Here is a 22,301-nt window from a genome sequence, read left to right as displayed (position 1 = left end):
TGAAAAACAGGAGGACAGCAGCACCTACCTCATGAGGCGTTGTGAGGATTAGATGGGAGTCAGTCCCCACAAAGCCCTTAAATCTTACAGCTCTCAGGACATCACAAGAGCCCACGAAAGAGGGGCATAATGCTACCGCCACTGAGTGCTTGCTCAGTTCTGTGACCTCTGCTAAGAGCTTCACACCGGTTCTCTCGGAGAATCCTCACAATAGCCCCATGAGGGGTGGGTCATGCTAACAGCCTTGTTCTTACGGGTGGGGAAACTGAGGCTCAGAGAGGTTAAGACATCTGTCCAGGGCCACACGGTCCTGGGATTCAAGTGAGACAGACCCTGTGTGCAAGGCCTGCAGACATAACCAGTATGCTCTCCCACGCCTGTCCCTCCCCCAGTAGCTGGTCATCTGTGCAATCGGGACTGAAGGCACGCAAGCTGCCAGAGCCCCGGAATCTTCTTACATAGCACTGGGCAGGGAGCCCAGGCCCTGTGGACACGCGCGGAGTGGTCACCATACCATGATCTCCATGGAGCTCCAGCGCGATGTGCCCCAGTACATGGCCATCCCCTGGTTGATCACGTGGGTCATGGCGCGCACGGTCTCTGTCATGAGAGAAGGGGAAACCGCAGGTGGGGGACAGCCGGGGCCCGGGGCTGGCCTGGGGACGTTCTGCAAGTACAGGCGGGGCGCTGGGAGGAGGGCGGGGCTGCAGAGACGTCTTGCAAGCAGTGTACTTCCTGGCTCCAAAGTCAGGCGTGGGAGAATTTTCCGGGATGAAGGAAGTGAACTGTGCTCCAGAAAGCTGGTCGTAAGACAATGTCCTCAGACAGTTATGGCCTGTGGGATCTTTGAAAAATGGGCTATGGGGGGACGGTGATGTTTCTATGGCAGATTAGAGGGATGAGGGGAAGATGAGATCAGAGGATGCGATTCTAGACTCTAGACTGGGGCGGGGCTCTCTAGTCTGGAGAAGAATCGGGGACCCTGATTGCTTAGGAAGGACCAGATGAGTGGATTAAGATTACAATCAGACTGGCAAAAGGCAAAAGGAAGTAAACGCATTTTTGCCTGTTTCTAGTCTCTGACTTCAGGCTGTTCCAAATTCTTATTGGAATCTAGAAAAGTGAACGGAGAGGAAATGGCAGCGTCTGTGGGGCCAAAGGGCAGGGTTTGGGGCCCCGCATGGTCCCAGAGGGTGGGGCTGCAGGGCTGAGCTCCCCTCATGTCCAGGAGGGCCAGAGCAGACTGGAAAGTCTCTTTTGGACCATGTCCCAGGTTCTCGAGCCAGCCCAGCACCAGGCTAGAGTCTCCCCCTAGCCTGGGAGGTCCCAGGGCAATGGGGGTCTGGGTGCCCCTCCTGTGGGGGGCCAAGGCCTGGAGCGGGACAGTTACGAGGCTCCATGAGCTCCAGAACAACCTGAATCCTGGGTAGCTGAGACTTGTAATGTCCCAAGGAGTAAATTGCTGAAACTCCACACCATCTTTTGAATAAGAGAGACGGGACCCTTTCCCCAGTTACACAATAGATAATTCCTAGTATTAAAAAAAGATTTTGAGACAAGAATCGGCCAGTTATAGCTCCCCCCTCATCTGTTTCAGCCTCATGGGGATGTTGGGGTTTTTAAAACAGATCTTGGCCTCAAATTTTAAAGTTTCAGGCATGTCTTGGCCTCGCGGGGCGGGCCGGCTCGTGGGGTTCCTGGAGGGGCTGATACAGAGCTTGCAAGTTCGACTGCCGAAGGCAGTGCAGCAAGTAAGTGGGAGGAAAGCGTTTCTAAAAACAGAGCCGGGACACTGACCTCGAGAATCCCCACCTCTCCCTCCCTAAGCGGTTTGCTCTTTCTCTGCCCCTGAGATGGGGACACTGAGGTCCCTGAAAATGGCCGGGGGTGGGAGAGAGAGGAAGGAGGGGAGGAGAATGCTGGGTTTGTTTTGAAAGACCCACCTTGGAATGGCAGCAAGGCCACGGGCACCCTCCCTGCAGAGTGGCAGTGCTGGCTTCCCATCCACCTCTTCCCACCTGTCCTGGGTCCCTGGGGGCCCCTTTGGCCAAAGTCCACTTGGGTAGAACCCAAGGCATCCTTAGGGCTGGGGTAAGGTAGGCGGGGCTTCTGGGGTGGTGGTCTCAGCAGTTTCACCCAGGATCCCTGGAAAACTGCACCTGAGCATCCACGTCTGCAGGCCCAGGCCTGCCCTCTCCTTCCTTCCAAGATCAGGGGCCGTGGCTACTGGGAAGCCTCTGTGCCCCATCCTGGGTGGGGAGATACGGGAAGGAAGTCTGAATCCCCCTATGACCGCCTCCCTGGGCCACCTGCTTTAACTGCCAACATCAGTAGCCTTTAAGGAGGAGGACACGGCCTGGTTGGAAAGGTTTGGGGAGAACCTAGATGGTCCCAGGAGAATCTCTGACCATATCCTGATCCCCAGCCCAGGCTCCTGGCTTGGCTGTCCTTGTTAAGTTTTTTAGAAACACTCTTCGGACACCTGTGACCATGCAGCATAACTTCCCGATTCTTTGCAGCCAAGGCCTAGGTCCACATGCCAGAGAGAGGAAGCCAAGGGACCCCCCACTACGTCAGCCTCGCATCCCCATTCTCCGCCCCCACAGCTCTCTACGATCACAAAGATCCCAACCAGTGAAACTGCATGATGCCCTGTGATGCCTCTTCCATGCAGTGACAGAGTCAACCGGGTGCCTGGGGGACGAGGCTGATGGGCTGGGAATCTTCGTGGGCCTCTGGCTGTCCTGAGAGGAAGGGGGACCTGGGTACCAGCCCTGGGCTCCTTGCAGGATCCTGGGCAGAGGCAGCTGGACGTGGAACCCATGCTCAGGGGCACAGGCACTCTGCACTTCTGCTCGAGGGTGATGTCAGTGGCCCCAGAAATAGGGACAATTAGGGACAACTGTCCTTCACCTCAATATTTAATGCTGTTGGACAAAAGCACAAGGACTGAATCCTTCCAGTTGCTGCCAACACCCATGGCATCTCCTGCTGGGTCACAAATAATACATGGGAGGGGTCGGGTGGCAGTGCCAGTTGGCAGGCAGGAGCCCTTCCGTCGTGGAACACAGCCCAGTTCCCGGGGAGACCGGCCTGCCCTCGGGGTGGGGCCCTTAGCTGAGGGGAGCGTGGCCAGAGGCTGCCCCCAGGTCTCTGAATCCTGCCAGCTCATGGAGGTGTTCTTCAAGGAGGAAAACAACTCCAGGGGCACGTGGTGCGAGGGCAGGTGGTCCAGACCACTGAGGGGACACAGGTGGCCACATGGAGCCAGAGAGCTCACCATGGAGCCAGTGTGCTGTGGATGGGGTGGCCTATTGCTGGTGTTCTCTGCTTCTGGGGGGGTTGGGGAGGGCAGGAGCTCAGGAGCGTGAGCTATGGAGGAGATAAGACTTGCTGGGACCGCTCATTCTGGGGTCCCTGATGGGTTCCCTCCTTGTGGAAACCCGGTCCCATCGTGCCATCCAGGGCCAAGGTTCCGGGTGGGGAATCCCAGCATCCTCCAAGCAAGAAGAGGCCCCAGCAGAAGGACGTCTGCCCCTGAGGGCCACAGCAATGCAAGCTTGGCGGGGGGGGGGAGGGTCATGCACGGAAGGAAAGGAGGGACGAGATGACAGCGTGGGTGGCGGCGGCGAGGGGCTCCAACACCGTTTTGCTTTTCCTGCACTTGCAAGGTGTTCTCTTAGGGCACTTTTCCCCCGTTATGCATTTTATGGAGAAGTTTGTCATCGGGGAAAGAGAGTCATGTAAATAAAAACACTGTCTCATAAAATGCAGTTTGGACGCAGAAGTCAGTAGTCGGGCTAAGGGTACTGTGTACCTTCTATGATGAATGTCCTTGACTTGGAGGAACTAAATGGGTCCCCTGGTGATAAAAGAAAGATTTAAAGAGACCAGAGTTTACAGCTGTGGGAACACTGGGAGGCGTGGTGTGACGAAGGGCACGGGGAGGGAAGCACATGTCACCGCGCAGCACTCGTTTTGTTAAAAAGAAAAATATACACACGCATGTGCGTGGTGCATATACAAACGAACGAAGAAAACACAACTTGAACACAACTTAATTTCCCATGTTCCCCAAACAGCAAAGCACAAATGGAAAGATGCCCAGAGCTGGAAACTGGGGGAGAGAGAGGGGCTGAGGTTGCAGGGGTCGAAAGAATAAAAAATGCCAAAAGAATCAAAACTGCCTTTCAAAGCACTGAACGTTTCTTCTGTGCTATGTAGTAATTTATCCCCCAGAGCAAAAGACCCCTCGAACCTCCCAGTAGAAAAGAAAGCAATGGCTGCTGGGGGTCGTCCTACCGCAGCTGCACTTAGCTACAGAGCAGCAGCAGCTGAGAGGAGGACGCTGCCCGCGGTTCTAGCCGGGGAAGGGAGCGTGCAGCCAGGTGTGGGTCAGGCACGGACCCAGAGCAAGGGCGGGGACTCAGCCTGGAGGTGCCAGGGCACACCTGGGCGGGCAGGTGGCAACCAAAGGCCAAGCTCACCCCCTCCCCACCCCGAGGCCTGGCCGCCTCTGACCAGCAGGGCCCGTGGGGGCAGCCATCAGAGCCTCAGGTTCAGACCCTTCACCAGCCCGGCTCTGTCCTTTGGGAACCTGCCCACGCCGCAGACCACCTACCTTCCATGGGTGTGTTGGGGTCTGGGCGGTTGGCAAACACCACGTCCACATACTCCAACTGCAGCCGCTCCAGAGAAGCTTTCAGACCTGGGGAGGACCGGGAGGGGCCGTCACTGCTGCCAACACTTGTCAAACATTTCTGAGTCCTCCCCATGTCCAGCTCAGGGAGCCAGAGATGGAAGGGAAGAGGCCCTGGCACCCGGGAGCTTCAGAACAACAGTGGAGACTTGAGAAACTTTCTTTGGGGGGCACACCCCAAAGGGGGTAGGGGTCCTGGCCCTTCAGGATAACATGGGGGGGACCACAGGCCAAATGTCCTCCGACTGAAGGAAGGGGGACCACCCCCCAGGCCACAACCGTCCTCTGAGGCTGCTCCTTGGCCTCCTGGTGGTCCATGTTGCAATAAGGTGAGCTACGTTGTCACATGGAGAGAGAACTACACCTGTCCTCTATCACATAAAGGCCAACTGTGTCCAAAATGCACAAATCATCAACTGGTTCTCCCAAAGAGTTCAGAACCAAGGGACAGAGTGGAAATGCTGGATCTGAGGGGTGGGGAGAGGCAGGCAGCAAGGCCCCCTGGTTGATTTTTAATGGAACCAGTAAAGTACCTTGAGAAAATGAACGAGCATAGAAAAGGTATAAAGACAGTAAAAACAGATGAGCCAGGCACCCGGCCACCTCTCCCTGCGGTGCCCCTGTGTGCTACGCCCCAGCCGCGTGTCCACGTGCAACTTCCTCCGGGTTCATCCCAATTCCCAGCAACCCCAGAGGTGGGTGCCCTTCCCACCCCCACCTTATAGCCACTGTGACAGAGGCCTGGGGAAGGGATGTCCCTGACTCCAGGCCACTCAGCCAGTGTGGGGCTGAACCTGGACCGAAACCCAGCCCGTCTGTCCAGCCACAGCGCTGCCCTCATTCCATGGAAGACCCACCCACACCTGCCTGGGGCGGAAGGAGCGGGTCAGACCAGAGCTCTGGGCACCCTAGGGTGGGCCCTCTGTTGCATAACTTGTTGGGGGTGGATGTGCGTCTTCACCTTTGCCTCCAGTGTGGTAAGATCACACTGGTTTGGGGGCCCCTCCTTACCTTCTATGATGTGCTTTCTGGAAAGGCCCCTCTCGGTTTCCGCTCTGAAAAACAGGCCAACAGCACATGGGATGTTGCAAGTGGTTTGGGGGAAATGTTTATGATGCAATGTTAGGCGAGAAAAGCAGGTCAGCAGGCAGCCTGTGCAGCGATTCCACTTTGGAGGTGAAAACCTGAGGCTCCCGGGCTGAGCTCCCACAGGCCAGGGTGGAAGCCTGGGCGCTGCTCCCAGGGTGACTGGGGGTGAGGTGGCGCGGTACTGCGGGGTGGGGGCTTTGGTTTTCAATCTTACCCTTCTGTTTGGCTTGGATTTTTAAAAAATTAAGAATGAATCATATTTATAACTTCTATGAGTTAAGTTTGTCCAGCCCCAGAGCGAATATGGAGCCAGACACTTGGACGCACGCAGAGGTGACCGGTGGCCCAAGGAATTTGGAGTGGGTTGGACAGTTCACAAATTTTGTGTTTTCTAGGATTTTTTATAATGTTACCTTTGTAATCAGGAAAAACCCCAGGTAAATAAAAATGAAAATAAAAATCAAATAAGGATGGAGTGAAATATAAACCCAGCCAAAGCTACTTTTCTGGACTTGACGTCCCTTAACAGGGATGGGCACTGGCCCCAGCAGGTGGCTGCACAAACCACAGCTGTTGGACACCGGGGACATGGACCTGTCCAGGACAGACCCCGGCACACCCTCCCTTCTCAAGGGCGACTGTCCCTAGGAGCTGCCCAAGTCAGGGGTCTCCGCAGAACGTGGGGCCGTGGCCACAGCCGCTAACCACCAGCCAGGAGGGTCGCCCGTGGCAGCACCTACTTTCCGCCCCAGAAGATCTTGGTGGTGATGACGAGGCTGGAACGTCTGTGGAACAGAAGAGAAGGAGGGGCGTTCCTGGCGTTACTGGGCCGGGCCCTCGGGAGTCCCCCCTCACCCTGACCTCCTCAGCTCTCACACCGGGGTCCTAAAAGCCTTCCCACGTGGGGGCCTGGGGCATGAAATGGACACATCCCCATCATTCCATGCATGCCACATGCTAAGCCTGGGATCCTGGGGCTCCCAGCCAGCCAGGAGGCAGCCCACCAATGCAACCTGCTAACCATGAAACTAAATTGGGCAGTGGGGGCAGGATGGCGGGGGGCCTGGTGTGACCAGAGCCCAGAGGATGCAGGAGGGGCCCTGGCTCAGAGTATACAAGGGCTGGGTGGATTTGGTTTGAGTAGAAGGAGTGGCACGCTCAGACCCCGAGGAGGTCAAGTGTGGAGCTGGTGGGCAGACGGAGGGGCCGTCGTGGGGATGTAGCATAAGCCTTCCTGGTGTGGGGCCCTGGGGACACATGGCAGAGAGATCAGTGTTACCTCCAGCCCTTCTTCTTTATGATGTTTCCTAGGACCACTTCAGCCCTGCGAGATGAGAGAGACACAGGGACGTCATCACAGCACAGCAGAAAAAAAAAAAAAAATCAAACCCAGCCCCACCATGACAACTGGCCACTCAGTCCCCTGTGAATATGCCGCTGGCTCAGCAGCTCATTCCAGATAGAGGCGAGGCCTGGGGCTGGCCGGTGCTGGCTGAGGTGGCTGTGTTGTTTCCTCCACTGAGGTGGCTGTGGGCATGTGGCCCTGTGGGTGTTTGTCCAAGCAGCAGCAGCCCCAGCTCTTGCAGAGCAGGAAAGAGCTGACGTCTGCTCAGCAAGGCCAGTGCCCTGTCTCCCAGCTGGCTGGAAATTCGCTGGGGAAAATGCCCGGCAATGTTACGTGGGTGAAATTTCCAGACAAGCATATTTTTTAAAAGGTGTTATTCTTCAGGTCCATCCTCTGTTTTCAGAGAAAATCAATGCATATTCAGGGCCAGTGGTGGGACTTCCAGCAACGTGCGTGCATGCGTGTATGCATGTGTACGTGCGCGTGTGCACATACGTGTGTGTAAGCGTGCGTCTCTCATTTCTTGCTTTTGAACAACAGAGAGATGGAACCACACCGACCGCTGTCTCTTCTGCTTGGCCTCACGCTGGGACCTGCACCAAACTTGGGCCAGCCGGGGTCACGGGCAGGCTGTTCCAGCCTCCCTTGGCACCGCAGTGCTGGATTAACTTTTAAGAACTTTCTGCTTGTAACAAAATGTTTCTGAGGAAAAACAACAGACGGAGAATGATCCATACCCTGTGCTACATTCCAATTATAAAAGCGCCTGAGTCATCCACTCAGAGATAATGGGCTCTAATTTGCAAGCTGTTTAGCATGCATTCTGAATGCTCCTCGTTTATGGTCAAGATGCACAGAAAATTCACTCAGGCCTGGGCCTCTTCCTTTTCTTCACTGGTCCCTGATTTGTTGGACAAAGGATCACGAAAGGAGGAAGAAAATACTAGCAGCGGTCCTATGGCTATGGAGCCACAGACAACAAGTTAACCAGAGCCCGTTGCTTGTGGCCTTGGCTGGGAATTTGGTGAGACTTGCATCTGTCCAGTGGGGTACAGACTCCTGCAGCTCTCTGGGAAGCGTGCTAATTAGCATCAGCAGGAGAAGCAGGGGGCCACAGCAAGATACGCGCCTGGCCACCCTGGTCAGAGGCAGGGACAGCCCTGGTCTGCTGCTCGCTGGGGCTGCCTCTTAGCCCTTTGCCCAGAGCGCTTCTCCCTGCTGGTCCCTGGAATGCAAGCCCAGCTTCCCTGGGCATTGGTTGGGGGCGAGAAGGCAGGTTCAGCTCCAGGCTGGACTGAGAAGTAGCTGCAGTGGCCAGGGGAAGAGCACAGGGCAGGGGGTTCCAGGAACAGCAGCGACCCAGGGGGGAGCTACTCCCGAGTCCTCAGCTTTCCCACAAGTGGCTCTGAGAGGCTGGAGGCTGCCAGGACCTGGTGTGCTTGCCCCAGCAGGCCAGTCCCGGGTGCCCCTTTAAATGGAGCAGTGAGACAGACACACTGAGCAGCGTGGCTGTTGGGACGTGGAGGGTGCTGGCCTGGACATGGTGTGGGGGCTGGAGGAGACCACGTGGAACTGCCTCCCGCACACTCTCGTGGGCAGCAAAACCCAGGCAGAAGCAGGCCAGAGAAGAGGCTGGGGGGCTTAGGCAGGTGACACCTCTAGGCTTGGCATCTGCACAAGGCTTTCAACCTCTGACCCTCCAGCTTAGCTCATCTGTCTGGAAAGCATTTCACTTTGATTGAAGCTGCTGCCAGTTTGGACAGGGTGGGAGGGGCTGAACAACAGGAGGGCAGAAGGGCTGCTGATGCGGGCTGCAGGAGGTTTGGGGGTCCCAGAGGAGACTGCTGGGGCTGTCAGCCCCCAGGTCCTGGGTCAGGGCTTGAGCACAGGCCTGGCTGGGGTTCCCTGATGCATGGTGCCCCGGGCCCCATTGCAGGCTGCAGGTGATGATGCAGAGCCCCATGGGACAGGTGCTAGCCCTGTGGCCTTGGTGCACAGCAGGCCAGGGCTGCAGCCAGCCCAGCTGACAGGAACTTGGCTCGCCCTGGGCAGGAGGGGGCCAGAAGGAGGGCGAAGAGAGAGCCAGCAAATGATTTCACAAACAAAAGCTGACTTTTGGAGACCCGATGCAGGAGAGTGGATGATTTGATTACAGCCAGTCTTTAAAATAGAAGCCAACAGCCCTGGCTGAAGAGGGCTGAACTTTTACATAATTGAGAAGGAAAGTTCACTGCCAAGATGCTTGCTACAGCACTCGGGGCAGAGCCTGCTCTCCCCAGCTCCGAGAGGCCCTGCCTTTCCTGCAGACCTAATTGCACCACCAAGACAGGAAAATGTCAGGTGCATGGGGCTGGCCGCAGGTCGCCGGCACGTCCAGAGTGCCCAGGACAACAGCTTGGTCACGGGCCCTTGCCCAGCATGGCATCTTTGGCACCAGAGGGACCATGGTCACCCGGTGCTGGGGCACGTGGGGACTTTAGCAAGTGTCCAAGGGTTCTGCGATTCTGTCCTCATGAAAACAAAAAGCCATGTAGAGTTTAAAAAAGAAGGCAGAAAGGAAGGCACACGTGTGGACACCTGGGAGTGGGAGTGCAGGAGCCAGAGCCTCCAGCAATTCCCAGGCCCCTCATGCCACTGTTTCCCGAGATAAAAGACACATACTTGCCAGCTGCGTAGACTTCCGCGGTGTCGAAGAGGTTGATGCCATTGTCGTAGGCCAGGGTCATTAGCTGCTCTGCCATCTAAAATGAGAGAACCAGCACTGCCCTGCCAGCCCGAGGAGGGCCCAGAGGCTCCGGGGCCCCACCCTCACGTCCTCCCTCGGGCTGGGGTCCTGCATCTGGGGCCTGGACACGCTCCCCTCCCAGCTCTTCCCGGCCTCTCCTGCCACAGGGTGGGGTGGAGGCAGCTCTCAGGGACAGACCCATCAAGAACAAAGAAGACAAATTAATGAAGAAAGAGGCTATAGACTGCACATTTCTTGACAGCAGGGGCCCTGTCTGTCGGGGTCATCACAGGGCTTAGCACTTGTACTGGGTTGAACGGTGCCCCCCCCAATTCATGTCCACCCAGAACCTCAGAATGTGATTGGAAATAGGGTCTTTGTGAATACAATTAGTTAAGAGGAGGTCATACTGGATTAGGATGGGCCCTAAATCACATGACTGGTGTCCTCATAAGAAGAGAAGATACAGACATAGAGCAGAAGGCCAAGCGACGATGGAGGCAGAGATGGGAGGGATGTGTCTACAAGCCAAGGATGCCGAGGGACACCAAGTGTTGCTGGCAGCCACCAGAAGCCAGGAGTCGTCACGGGACACACTGTCCCTCAGAGCCTTTGGAAGGAGCAAGGCTCTGCAGACAACTGGATTTCAGACTTCTAGCTTCCAGAACTGTCAGTGACTAAGTCCCTGTTGTTTGAAGCCACCCAGGTAGTGGCACTTTGCTATGGCAGCCCTAGGAAACTAACAGAGCCCCCAACAGCAGCTTCATAGATCTTGGTACAATGAATGTATTTTTTTTTTTAAAAGCTATGGCTGTGTACTCAGCTGCATCTCTCTGAATCCTTCCCAGCAACTGCATGAGGACCGTATTAGTATTTTCTGCAGATGGAGAAACTGATGTCCCACAGCTAGTACATGGCGGGGCTGAGGTCCGCACTCTGGCCTTGGCTGGTTTTTCTCCAATGCCATGCTCTCCCAGCCCTAAGTGAGACGTGTCATGGTGGTGGCCGCCTCGTCGGCAGGACTGATGACTGGCTGCCCAACCCAAACATGCCGTTGGCCAGATTTTGCTCCTTGGCCTGCTGTGAGGACGAGCTCGTGCTCCATGAGCAAAGACTGACTGGTTGTTGGGGTGAGAATCACGGAGCCGGGGAGCCCACCTGCAATCGACGGCCCCCTGCAAGCTGCAGCAGAGGAAGGTGCCCCTGAACTCTGCTGTCCCTCTGAGCATCACACTTCTCCATGCTCAGCTCAGAGCGCCAGGCCTCCTCCGCAGCTAGCCCAGCGTGGGAAAAATAATTCTTTATAACCCCCTGAAAGTGCAGGACAGAAAGCCAGCCAGGCACGGCTCTGCACGGCTTCTCTCACACTAGCTCAGAAGCCCTGGCAGCTGGGCAGGTGTGGAGAGTGAGGCTGGTGGCTGGTGGGGACCCCTGGGGTAGACGACACTTGCGGGGGCACCACTGAGCGGGAAGGGTCCCTGCTCCAGCAGGTGGAAGGCGGCCCTGGTGCTACCAGGATATTGGGGGCGCATATATGTAAAATCTCCTGGTTGAAAACCAGGATCCCCAAACATTTCAGACACTGTGCAGCCCCCAGCGAAGCCCCATGGTGTAGCTAAGCTGCTGTGGTCTGAGTCAGAGAGCCCGTGGGGTGGAAGTGTCACTGGTACTCTGTACCCTCCTGCAGGGCTGACGTGCTGTCTCCTCCGCTGTCAGCGCCGTCAGCTCAAGTGCACTGACGCTGCCACTACTCGGGACGGCCTGTCCACTGTTCATCCTTGTCTTCATCCTGACTATTCCTGGATGTGTCCCACCAACCAGGCCTGAGGGAGGCCCTGGAGGTCACAGTGTGCTGGGCCCTGATGAGGCCATGTGCATGGTTGTTACACGTGTTCTCCTGGGAGGGCAGCTGAGAGGAGGTGATCCAGGCCTCGGCTTTGTGGGTTTTCTTTGTACTTTGGAGGCACGTCTATGTCCTTGTGTGTCCGTCTCTCTCCTGTGAAGGGCGGCAGCTACAGATAACTCTTGTGCACTTTGATTTTTTTCAATTGCAATACCTCTTGGAAACCAATCCATATTAGCTCAAGGAGATCACTTTCATTTTTTAAAATTAATAAATTCATTAAAAAATTTTAAGTTATAGTGATGTATGCATAACAAAATTTACCATTTTAGCCCTTTTTAAGGGTTGAGTTTGGTGGCATTAAGCACATTCACACTGCTGTGCGACCATCACCACTGTCCATCTCCAGAACACTTCGTCTCCCCAAACCGGGACCCCGCCCCCACTAACCACTAACAACCCATTGCCCTCCCCAGCAACCACCATTCGACGCTTTTGTCTCTATGAACTTGACTACTCTAGGGACCTCATATAAGTGGAATCACACACTATGTGTCTTTTTGTGACTGTCTTATCTCACTTAGCATCACGTCCTCAAGCTTTGTCCATGTTGTAGCATGCGTCAGAATCCAGGGCTGGGTTTTGAAGGGTGTGTAGGAGTTCGCCAGGCAGGCGAGGGGAGAGCGGGTGGGGAAGGGGCGCTCCAGGCAGAGGGGCTGGTGTGCAGCCTGCAGTATCTGCCGTACCTGAGGTCTTGCCTGTCCTGTGCTCAGGGCAAACACCTGTGGTCCTCCCTGACTCACCTTCCTCTCACTCCAGCATGAAACTTGGGCCAACACTGTTGGCTCCCCCCGGAATCTGGCTGCTCTCCCCACCTGCACTGCACCCACCTGCTCGGAGCCAGCAGCATCTCTTGGCTGGTTCTTTGCAGTAGCTCCTAACTCCCTCTCTGCTCCATCCTGCCCACTGCACCCTCAGCAGGCAGTGTGTGGTCCCCAGACCAGGAGCATCGGCATCAGAAATGCAGACTCCCAGGTCCTGCCCCAGACCTGCCACATCGGGATCCGCAATTCAGGCAGACCCCCAGGGGATCCGCGGACACATTAAAATGTGAGAAGCCCACCCGGCTGGCTGCTTCAGTGCAGCTGCCAGAGTGAACCTTGTAAGACCTAGGTCAGGTCAAATTTCCTCTGCTAAAACCCTCCAGTGACTTCCATTCCACGATGGTCAGAGCTGAAGTCCCCACCAATCTGCCCCCTCACCCCTGACCCTATCTCCTGAATCCCTTGCTCCCCAACACTGGACCTTAGGGCGCTGCCTTTGCTGTCCCCTCGTTCCCTGGGAAGCTCCTCTCAACACCACGTGGCTCATTCCCACTTCTGCCTTTCTGACTGCCCTGTGTAAAACAGGAGCCTGCACCCCAGCCGTCCTTTCTCTATTTTTCTCTTTTCTGTGGTTGACTAAATACTGGCCCCCTCAAAGGCATCAGGTCCCCAGAACCTGTGAATGTTACCTTAGGTAGAAAAAGGAGTTTTGAGGATGGGATTAAATTAAGGCTTTGAGATGGGGAGATTATCTTGGATTATCTAAGTGGGTCCTAAAAGCCATCACAAGTGTCCTTATGGAGGGGAGGCAGAGGGAGATTTGACATGGGCAGAAGGGGAGAAGGGAGTGTGACCACAGGTCCAGAGACTGGAGTGATGCGGCCACAAGCCAAGGAACGCTGGCAGCCACTGAAACTGAAGGGGTGAGGATTCGATGCTGCCCGGAGCCCCCGGAGGGAGCACAGCCCGGCTGGCACCTTGAGTTCAGCTCAGCGATGCTGATTTTGGACTGCTGGCTGCTAGAACTGAGAGAGAATACATTTCTGTTGTTTTAAGCCACCCTGTTGGTGAGAAGTCATCTCAGCAGCTGCTGGAAACTAATATACTCCCCACAGCACGTTTAACCATCAGAGACAGTAACACGCTTACTTCCTCACCATCTGTTGCCCTCGCTAGGAAGACAGCGACCTGAGGGCAGGGACCTGGCACTTGGCAGGTGCTCAGCGACTATGAGCTGAATGCATGGGGACCGTCCTCCTGCTGGCTCTGGTGGCTTCCAGGCCAGCCATTCCCCCTGCCTTCTCCCTGCCCTGGCTACTCCTGGCTCTGCTCTGCCCACTCCGGGAGGCCTCCTCTTCCCGCTCACGAATGAAGAACGAAGCGTCCAACGGTCTACACTGCAGAGCACAGTGGCCCTGAGCACGCCTGGTTCCCTCCACGGAGGAGAGCCCGGCCAGTGGCAGAAGCCGCGGCCACTGGCACAGCCGTGAGGCTCACCGAGACACAGACCTGGTCCTGCCCACGCCCAGAGCGGCACCTGGGAGGACCGCAGACAAGAAAGGGAAGGGGGGCTTCAGGGCTGTGCTTTCTTACTGTTTGTTTGGGTTTTTTACTGCTAAAATGTTGGCGTAATTCCTCTTTCAGGTTTCTCTATGTGAATATATACTTTTTCTCTGCAAAATTGCAACTCTAACATACAGACTGCTGTATACACTGTGCTTTCCATTTTCTGTCTCGTGGGTCTTTGTCATGTCAGGTTTCAAAACACGACATCTAAAGACTTAAGACTTCCACTCTGCGGGTGCATCCCAGTTTACTTAACGGAGCCTCTATTTTGTGACTTTTTGGTTCTTTGCAGTGTTGGAGTCTCAGAAACTAAAGTCAGAAGGAACCTCAGGAGACACAGAGGCCACTTCCCTGTCACCCACCTGGGGGACAAGGAATCCATTGCCACCCCAGTATGGTTTCCCCAGAGGAGAGCTGGCTGTGGGCTTTAAGGGAAAGAGCCCCAGGTGGGAGCCCCCTTCCCCTCACCAGGTGTGGCCTCTGGCACCTGCTCACTCTCAGAGGCTCGGCTTCCTCGAAACGGGAATAATAGCACCCACCTCCCTGGGCTGACAGAGGACCGAGTGAGATAATAAATGTAAGGTTCTCCGCCACTTCTCTGACTAGATTTTTATTGCCCAGCCTGTCTTGAACACAGTTCTGACAGGGAGTTTGCTACCTGAGCAGAAGTGTGAGGTCACAGAAAGGGCACTGAACGGGAGGGCTGGAAACCTGACACTGACTGTGGTGGCTCCGATATGGGGCCACAGATCTTAGACTGACTAATGCCATGGGATTCCTACATCAGCTGGTTGAGAGGATCAGCCGAAAATGTGACAGTGTCCTGTGCACCGTGGACAGTGCACCGCGCAACACGAGGCTGAGGTTTCTCCTGCCCCACCAGGCAGCTCCTTCCGCTCTTCGGCAAGCTTGCGTTTTGTCCCTGGCGTGGCACAGAATAGGACCGAACTTCTGTCTGCATGAGAGCCCCGCAGATATTGGCAGACAGCAGCTATGACCCCGTAGAACAGGGGATGTCAAACCTTTTCTGTAAAGGGTCCGATAGTAAAAACTTTAGGCTTTGTGAGCCAGACGGTCTCTGTTGCAACTACTCAGCTCTGCCTTTGTGGCGTAAAAGCAGCCACAGACGGTGTAAATGAAGGGCCGTGGCAATGTGCCAATAAAACTTTATTTACTAAAATAGGCTGCAGAATTCATTGAGACAGGAAGTAGATTAGAGGTAGTTAAGAGGGGCTGGGGAAGTATTGCTGACGGGTACAGAGTTTCCGTTTGGGGCGATGAAAAATTTTGGAAATAGATAGTAGTTATGGTTGCACAGCGGTGTGAATGCACTGAATGCCACTGAACTGTACATTTAAAACCAGTTAAAATGATACATTTTATGTTTCATATATTTAATGAAACATTAAAAATGCAGTCCAGGATGGTCTTTGCTTCCCTGACGGTTCAGACTGAGCAGAGAGCCAGCTAAAGAATCAAAACCCAGGCGTGCTTCATCGAGCCCAGCCAGGTGGGCCCCTCACACCCGACGTATTGATTTTTCCTTTTTGGCACTAACTGTGGGATTTAGTACAAAAATTCCTCTTGCTCCTTCGCTCCGTCATTTCCACCTGCCATAATCTTTCAGAACCTGACTCTTTCATCTATTGTATCCTCTGTCTTTCCAGCTTGGTGCCATCTAGAAATGACCTCCAATGTTCATACATGTCACTATGTCTCTGAGGGAGATGCTGCAGGGGCTAGAGCCAGCGGGGCTGCTGTTGGATCATTAATCAATACTCTTCAGGTGCAACCGATCTGTTGGTGAAAATGTCACCTGGGGTTCTGATCCACTTCTCTAGATCTTTCCAAAAGGACATCACGTGCCATGTAGCTAATGCCATTTGTCAGTGCAGTTACACTGTGTGCAGGACTCTTCCATCTACTCTTCCAGCAACCACAGGGAAATGAGGCCGAGTCAGGCACAGCTTCTTCAGAGCCAACCGTGCGGACCCCGGGCTCTGATCTACTCGAAGTGCTCAGAGCCAATCTGGGGGCAACGGTAAGCCAATTCCCTTTGCTATAAAAACTCCTGACTTCACCCTGAGATAGCCCCTACCCAGCAACCTCAAAGCAAGGTATGCATAGTTCTATAAAAGTACAAATGAACAAAACACAAACTACATGCACTTAAATTTGATGGAAGCAAAGCTTTCCCTTTGAAAACTAACTGAGCAATCACAGCTAACGAGGTCTCAAATCTATTCTTATTAATTTTTAAATGCAACCTTTCCAACAATAAGTAGGGCAACTGTGAAAACCGCTTCTCATGCAGATGCCTAGGGCTCTCTGAGCAAATGCCATTGTCCCTCTCCTTCTGACAGACCCAGACATGCTGGCAGCACTAACGACGGCTTTTCCTTAGCGTTCACCTTTGTGTCCCAAGGGTAGAGTGAGAGGCTCCAGCAAACATGTTTGATTACGATGCACACGATTAGCAACAGTTACGGGAAATGTATGGTTCAGAGCTTGGCAAAACGTAAATCTACTGATTCTTCAGCTTGCAGCAAAGATGGCAGAAGCTGCCTTCTAAATGACCTCAGCAGATGTCTACTGAAGTTTCTAACTCGCGTGGGTGCACTCAGCCTGAGCAGCTTAGATCTGCATCTGACCATAAGACTTGGAAAACGTGTGCTCCCTGAACTCTCCTGGTTAACTGCGGAATGGAATAGGGTGTCATGTGCAGGAGGAACCTGACTTCCTGGGGGTTTAAGGGACTTGCTGAAGGTTCCAAGGCACCCAGCTGCTGAGGGGCACCAGGCTCAGTATCTTCTTAGGCCACTGCTGCTGGCTCGCCTTTCAGTGGTCCCACAGTGACAGGGCACCCTTGAAAAACCAAAAAGGGAGACTGCCTCGGTGGCTTTGTGAGTGCATGCTCACTGGCCCATGCAGCACGCTTAACCACCTGCCCAGGTGAGCCCTTGCTGCAGGCTGGAGGGGCCGAGGGAGCCCCATCTTACCTCATCCGTGATTTGTCCTCCGAAGGTCACCCATGTTCCTGGAAGGAGACACACTGACTCAGGTTAGAGAACCTGCCAGGGAGCCTGATTCTCCCCATGGGCACTCAGACCTCAGGCTGTGGAGCCTGGGCTGGGGGGCAGCCACAGGTGGCCACACTGCTCTGCGGTGAGCATGTCCTTGGTGTGCACAGACACCTGGCCTTCAGGGCAAGTCTTGCTCTCTGGGGGCCACCAAACTGACAGGATGAAAGTCTGCAGAGCATGTAGCCAGCTACAGGCCCAGGAGGCTGGGGGCCTTTGAAACATGCATCTGGAGCTTGTGCTGATGCAGCTCCTATTCAAGGGACAGAATGAATGAGGGGCGTCTCCCTGAAATCACACGAGGTCTGACAGCTCTTGCTGGACGGTGGGGAGGGGGCTCTTAGGGCAGGAGGGGGCGTATATTGTGTGCACTGTGGAGGTGGAGGACAGCGCGTTCTGGGAACAGAGTTCCCATCCGGTGAAAGGGGAAGAATGCAAAAGGGACTGTCCCCATGAAGCCGAGCCTGGCCATGGGAGGAAAGAAGTCTCCTGGCACGCCTGGGGTGGGAGGTTCTCTGATTTTGTGGTGCGGGGTGGGGGCCGTGTGTGCCAAGGGCTCCTGGTGCTTCTCTGCTCTGCTAAGGCAGTGTCCCTGTCCCCCTCCCCCTCCCAGCCCCAGCTTGCCTGCCTCCTTATTGCCATGGCAACCAAGTCCTCTTCAATCCTGGGCTCTGGGTGCAGCTACCCGGGGTGGATGCCCAGGGCTGGGCCACCTTGCCTCCCTACAGCCCTTGCCTGGCCCCCCTGCTTCCTCGGCTGGCACAAAACCAAGCGGGGTCCCCCACACTCACCAAGCCCCAGGCAGGAGACCCGCAAGCCGGACTTGCCCAGGTTCCTGAAAAACAAATGCTGCGTGAGTTCTCAGCATCAGGGCAGGACCTGCCTGCCAGCCTTGGGTCCCGCCAGTGCTAGCCCCTTGCCCACGCCCACCCCAATCAATGTGTGTTTTGAGGCTCTGAAAGGCACGGGGACCTTCAGAGAGGCCTTGATTTGCTTGCCCCTGGGGGTAAAATGCCAAGCGACCCTGGCCCAGCATGGCCACGCTCAGGACAGATGGTCACAATGCAAGAGATGTTGTCTCCTTCTATGGCTGAAAACTGACTCATTTAGGCCTGTGGCACCGTCCATGGGCACCCTGCTGAGAAGCCCTCTCCTCTTCTCTAGAGGCCACATTCGAGATTTCGGGTGTCTTCACTCTCTCTGAGAACAGGGTAGGAGAAGTTAGCCGCATGTCACCTGGCCTGCAGCTCCAGCCCTTGCTTCCTGAAGCTGCCAGTGTGGGGAGTTAAGAGCCCCACGAAGGGTGCGGGTGCCAACTCCTGTTATATCTGCTGCCTGGAGCCTGCCGAGCCTGGCAGCCCACATCCTCACCAGACAGCTGCCCGGCTCCGTCATGGGCCCTCCAAGGTACAACCCAGAGTCCACACGATCAGGCCATGGGCCCTGGATCATTCACATCTTGGGAGGCCGTGCAGGGTGCCAGTGTCTGCCAAGGACTGGCGTGCCTTTCCGTCCTGGCACAGGCGGGCTGGGAGCCTGCGGGGGCAGCAGCAGGCCAGGTGGTCCTCAAGCATCCTGTTACCGGACCCACCCGACACCTCTGCGTGGCAGGAGCCTTGCTTGTCAGGATGTCATTATTCCTACGGAAGCACACGCTGAGACCTGCCTGGAAGCAGAGGGGCTGGGCCCCCACCTGGCAGTTGGCTCTGAGCTCATGCCCCTACCACAATGGCCTGTGCCCCTCCTCCTGTCTACGGGGGATGCAGAGTGATCTGCCCAGATGGTGACGCTGGCGAGGGCGGCAGCGTCACAGCCACAGCTGGGCCCTGACCCACCTGGGGTCCGACTCCACTCCCTCGTGGGCTCCTGCTGCTCCAGCCGAGGCGAGATGCCCTTCTAGGTGGTGGAGAGTCAGAGAGCGGCGGGAGATGCCCGAGGTCACGCCTAGCCCTTCCCCCCGCATCTCCCTGGGGCTGCCACACTTCTCACTTCAGCAGATGCTGTGTCCTCAGTTGATTCCCTTTTCTATCCAAGCCTGGCCCCTGAAAAGGCAGTGTGGGGCCTGAGCCTGGCTTGGACCCTCCACAGCCTTGGTTTCCCTGGTTATGGGGCCCCTGGATCCCCCCACCCCCATATCATGAAAGGTCGTGGCGGGTGGAAATAACACTTGTGAGCAGTTTGAAAACAGTTGAATATGTCACCAAATTGAAGGTAGTTCTAAGTTGCCCAGCTTTCTTTTCCAGTTTCCCATTAAAACCAGTCCAGCTGCCAGCCTGTTGTTCCAGTACGGAATGAGGAGCGTAAGGGCAGCTGGTCTGTCTCTCAGGAAGAGGGCGATCTGGCAGTGGCTACAGGCAGAGGCTCTGAAGACAGCAGCCAAGTCCTGGTTCTACCTTCCTGGCTGGACGACCCTGGGCCTTTTAGGTAAGTGTTCGCATCTGTAGAATGGGCACACGATCCCGCCCAATGTTGCCGCGAGGATGAAATGAGATGAGGTGTGTGCCTGGGCACAGGTCCCAGGACACAGACTTACATGTGTCCCGTGTTCTAGAGGGGCAGGGTGCCCGAGGGAGACATGGCCCGGAACACGCGAGGGTAGCTTTTCTTTATACAAAAACTAACAGAAAAATCAAACCGGCTTTAACTATTAGTGCATTAAAAAGGAAACTACGTTTCCCCTTGTTTTCCTGCTACAAATCAGGGAAATAAATGAATAGTGCCCTCAGCATCGCCCGCAAGTCGCATCCAAGGCTGCTAGAAAAACAGGCCCGTCAGCATCACTTATAAATTTGGCATGAGCCAGTCCTCTCCAGTAAGTAGTTCAGGCAACTTCCCCCATGCTGGCTAGAAAGTAACTGTGGTGAGAAATTACAGGGTTGCTTACAAGGGGTCCAACAACGAAGCAAAAGGACTGAAGGGTTTGACCAGTGGTTCTGAACTGTTTTGAGGTCACAGACCCCTTTGAGAAACTGATAAAGGCCACGGACCCCTTCCCTGGAGATACTGCAGACACAAATATCCTCAGAACCTTGTTTGCAACATCTGGGTTTTGGCAGAGCCCTGGACCCCACTGGGCACCTGGTCTAGACAAATCCAGGTGTCCAGAAGGGAGGCTGGGCTCCCACCTCTGCAGAATCACCTCCGTGAGTGACTGAGCGAAGCAATTTCCTGACCAGGCTCGGTTGAAGGTCAGGTTTTAGGTGTCTCCCCCCTGAAAATGTCGCTTTTATCCAGCATTGAACCAAACGCCAGAAGGTGCTGCACACTCAGGGTGAAGTAGCTTTAGCAGCAGACACATGAGGATGCAAAGCAAGAGGCTGGGCCCACCTGCGTCTGTGGCTGGACTGCAAAGTCACCCGCCTGCCAGCTTTAGAAGTCACTCCCGCTCCCTAAGCCTCATCTGATCCTGGTGGACTGGGGTGAAATGAGCCAGCCTCCCCAAATGGGTTCTGTGTGTCCTTCTGTCGTAGGGCAGGGACCCAGGGCATTGGGCTCTCCAGCTGCCTCCCCGCCCACCACTGCCCACAGGAATAATTTAACAGAACTAGGACACCGCAGGACGCTGCAGTTACCCCGCTCAACTTGTTTCCCTGTGGAAATGATGGTATTAGTTCTGCCATCCGCTGCCAGGCCTTGGGAGAAGAAATGAGAAGGGACAGGACACCCCCAGGCCGAAAGCTTTATAAATACGGCTGCTCTGTAGGGGAGGGGAGCGCCGCGAATCCCAGCCGGGCCTGGATGGGCGCCGCTGCCATGCGAAACGCTCGGGATACGAAAATCGTTTCCATAGACTTCTTCCCCCAAATTAAAACTGGACATCATGATACAATAGTTGATCAAAGTTTCTAAACCCAGTACTGCTGGTCTTCATTCATTTGCCTCTTGTCTCTCCCGCAGTCTGGGAAGTGGCCACTGACGACTGTCAGACACAGCCTTTGCCACAGGAAAGCACAAGTGTCCATCACGTAGCCCACCGGACACGTCACAGCCCTGAATACCGCACCTCAGGCTCTGGGAAGGGCCAGAGAGGGAAGCCTTCAGGAGATCACAGAACCTTTAAAAAGAGGAGTTCAGGGCCTTTCATTTTAGTCCTCTGGGCTGAGGACAAAAATTTGATCAGGTGAAGGGAAAACAACCTCACTTCAATGCTGGTTTGAGGAATAAAGGGACAGGACGTTTTCCCGTCAGCGTCTGGCCCACCTGTCCGTTACAACACGCCACATTGTGCAGCGACGATCTGTCTGCAGGTCTGCCCTGCTCAGGACTCCAGGCTCTGAAAGGACCGGCCTGGACTTCCACGTTTTCATGTTCCCATTGGAGCTGGCGGTGGCAGGGACCCAGGGATTGTTTGCTGCTGCTGATGTTGGTGTAATTCAGGGGTGAGAAGCCCAGGCCCTGGGGTTAGACCCTTGGACAAAATGCTAGGTCCTCCCTTACTCATCGGGCTTGGCCTCCCCACCTCCATGCACTGAGCACCTCTTGGGCTCTCTGGCAAGAGTGTGGTACCTGGTGCTGGCCACACACCTTTAGTTCCCTTAATGCCTGCGGGCTGTGTAGGCTTCATGGGACAGGTGTACCTGGAGAATTCGTGGCCCTGGAGCTCGCCACTGGGAGGGGCCAGCTTCCTAGGGAGGTGGTGGGAGCTGGGGGTTGGGGGATTTGGATCTAGATCTGGCCTCATCTTCAGTCCCTGCAGCCCCCTACCTGCACGCTTGCTGTGGCCCTGGGACAATCACTGTGGAGCACCTTGTGAGGCAGGACAGGAGAGACAGGCAGTAAAGGCACCCAACAGGGTAAGGTTCGGCCACTCTATAACTGCACATCACCCTACAGGGGTTGATCCCTTGTCCCTTGCCTGACACCACCAAGAAAAGCTCACCAGGCCCTGCCACATGTAAGGGGTCTGTTTGCTCCTCCACCAGAGAGATGGTACTGTGGTTAGCAAGTGCTGGGGCTGAGATGTGAACCTAGGTCCTCAGACTGTAAACCTATAGGCCTAATGAGCACCTCCCTTCACTTCCCTGCCTTGCCCTTCCTGTCTCCAGTGTGCACGTGTGTACATACACACATGCATGCACATGGACATACATGCACATATGTGGACACACGTATAAGTACACATAAATGGAC

The 22,301-nt window shown here is 55.3% G+C and overlaps 1 protein-coding gene across 1 annotated transcript in view; it reads right to left on the bottom strand.

The window, feature by feature from the left end:
* The window catches only part of KCNAB2 (potassium voltage-gated channel subfamily A regulatory beta subunit 2), a 29,261-nt gene that overhangs the window by 4,665 nt on the left and 2,295 nt on the right, over positions 1 to 22,301 (bottom strand). Inside the window, exons 2-9 of the mRNA XM_063103710.1 lie at positions 17,963 to 18,006; positions 17,091 to 17,128; positions 9,795 to 9,874; positions 7,068 to 7,112; positions 6,529 to 6,573; positions 5,711 to 5,754; positions 4,622 to 4,708; positions 515 to 600 (exon numbers count right to left, since the gene is read on the bottom strand). Coding sequence (XP_062959780.1) covers positions 515 to 600; positions 4,622 to 4,708; positions 5,711 to 5,754; positions 6,529 to 6,573; positions 7,068 to 7,112; positions 9,795 to 9,874; positions 17,091 to 17,128; positions 17,963 to 18,006 — 469 coding nt within the window. The remainder of the gene's footprint in view (positions 1 to 514; positions 601 to 4,621; positions 4,709 to 5,710; positions 5,755 to 6,528; positions 6,574 to 7,067; positions 7,113 to 9,794; positions 9,875 to 17,090; positions 17,129 to 17,962; positions 18,007 to 22,301) is intronic.

This window comes from Cynocephalus volans, chromosome 8 (assembly GCF_027409185.1).
Source record: "Cynocephalus volans isolate mCynVol1 chromosome 8, mCynVol1.pri, whole genome shotgun sequence".
Lineage (NCBI taxonomy): Eukaryota > Metazoa > Chordata > Mammalia > Dermoptera > Cynocephalidae > Cynocephalus > Cynocephalus volans.
The sequence above is the reverse complement of the archived record's forward strand: the minus strand, read 5'-3'. Positions and strand labels throughout refer to the sequence as shown.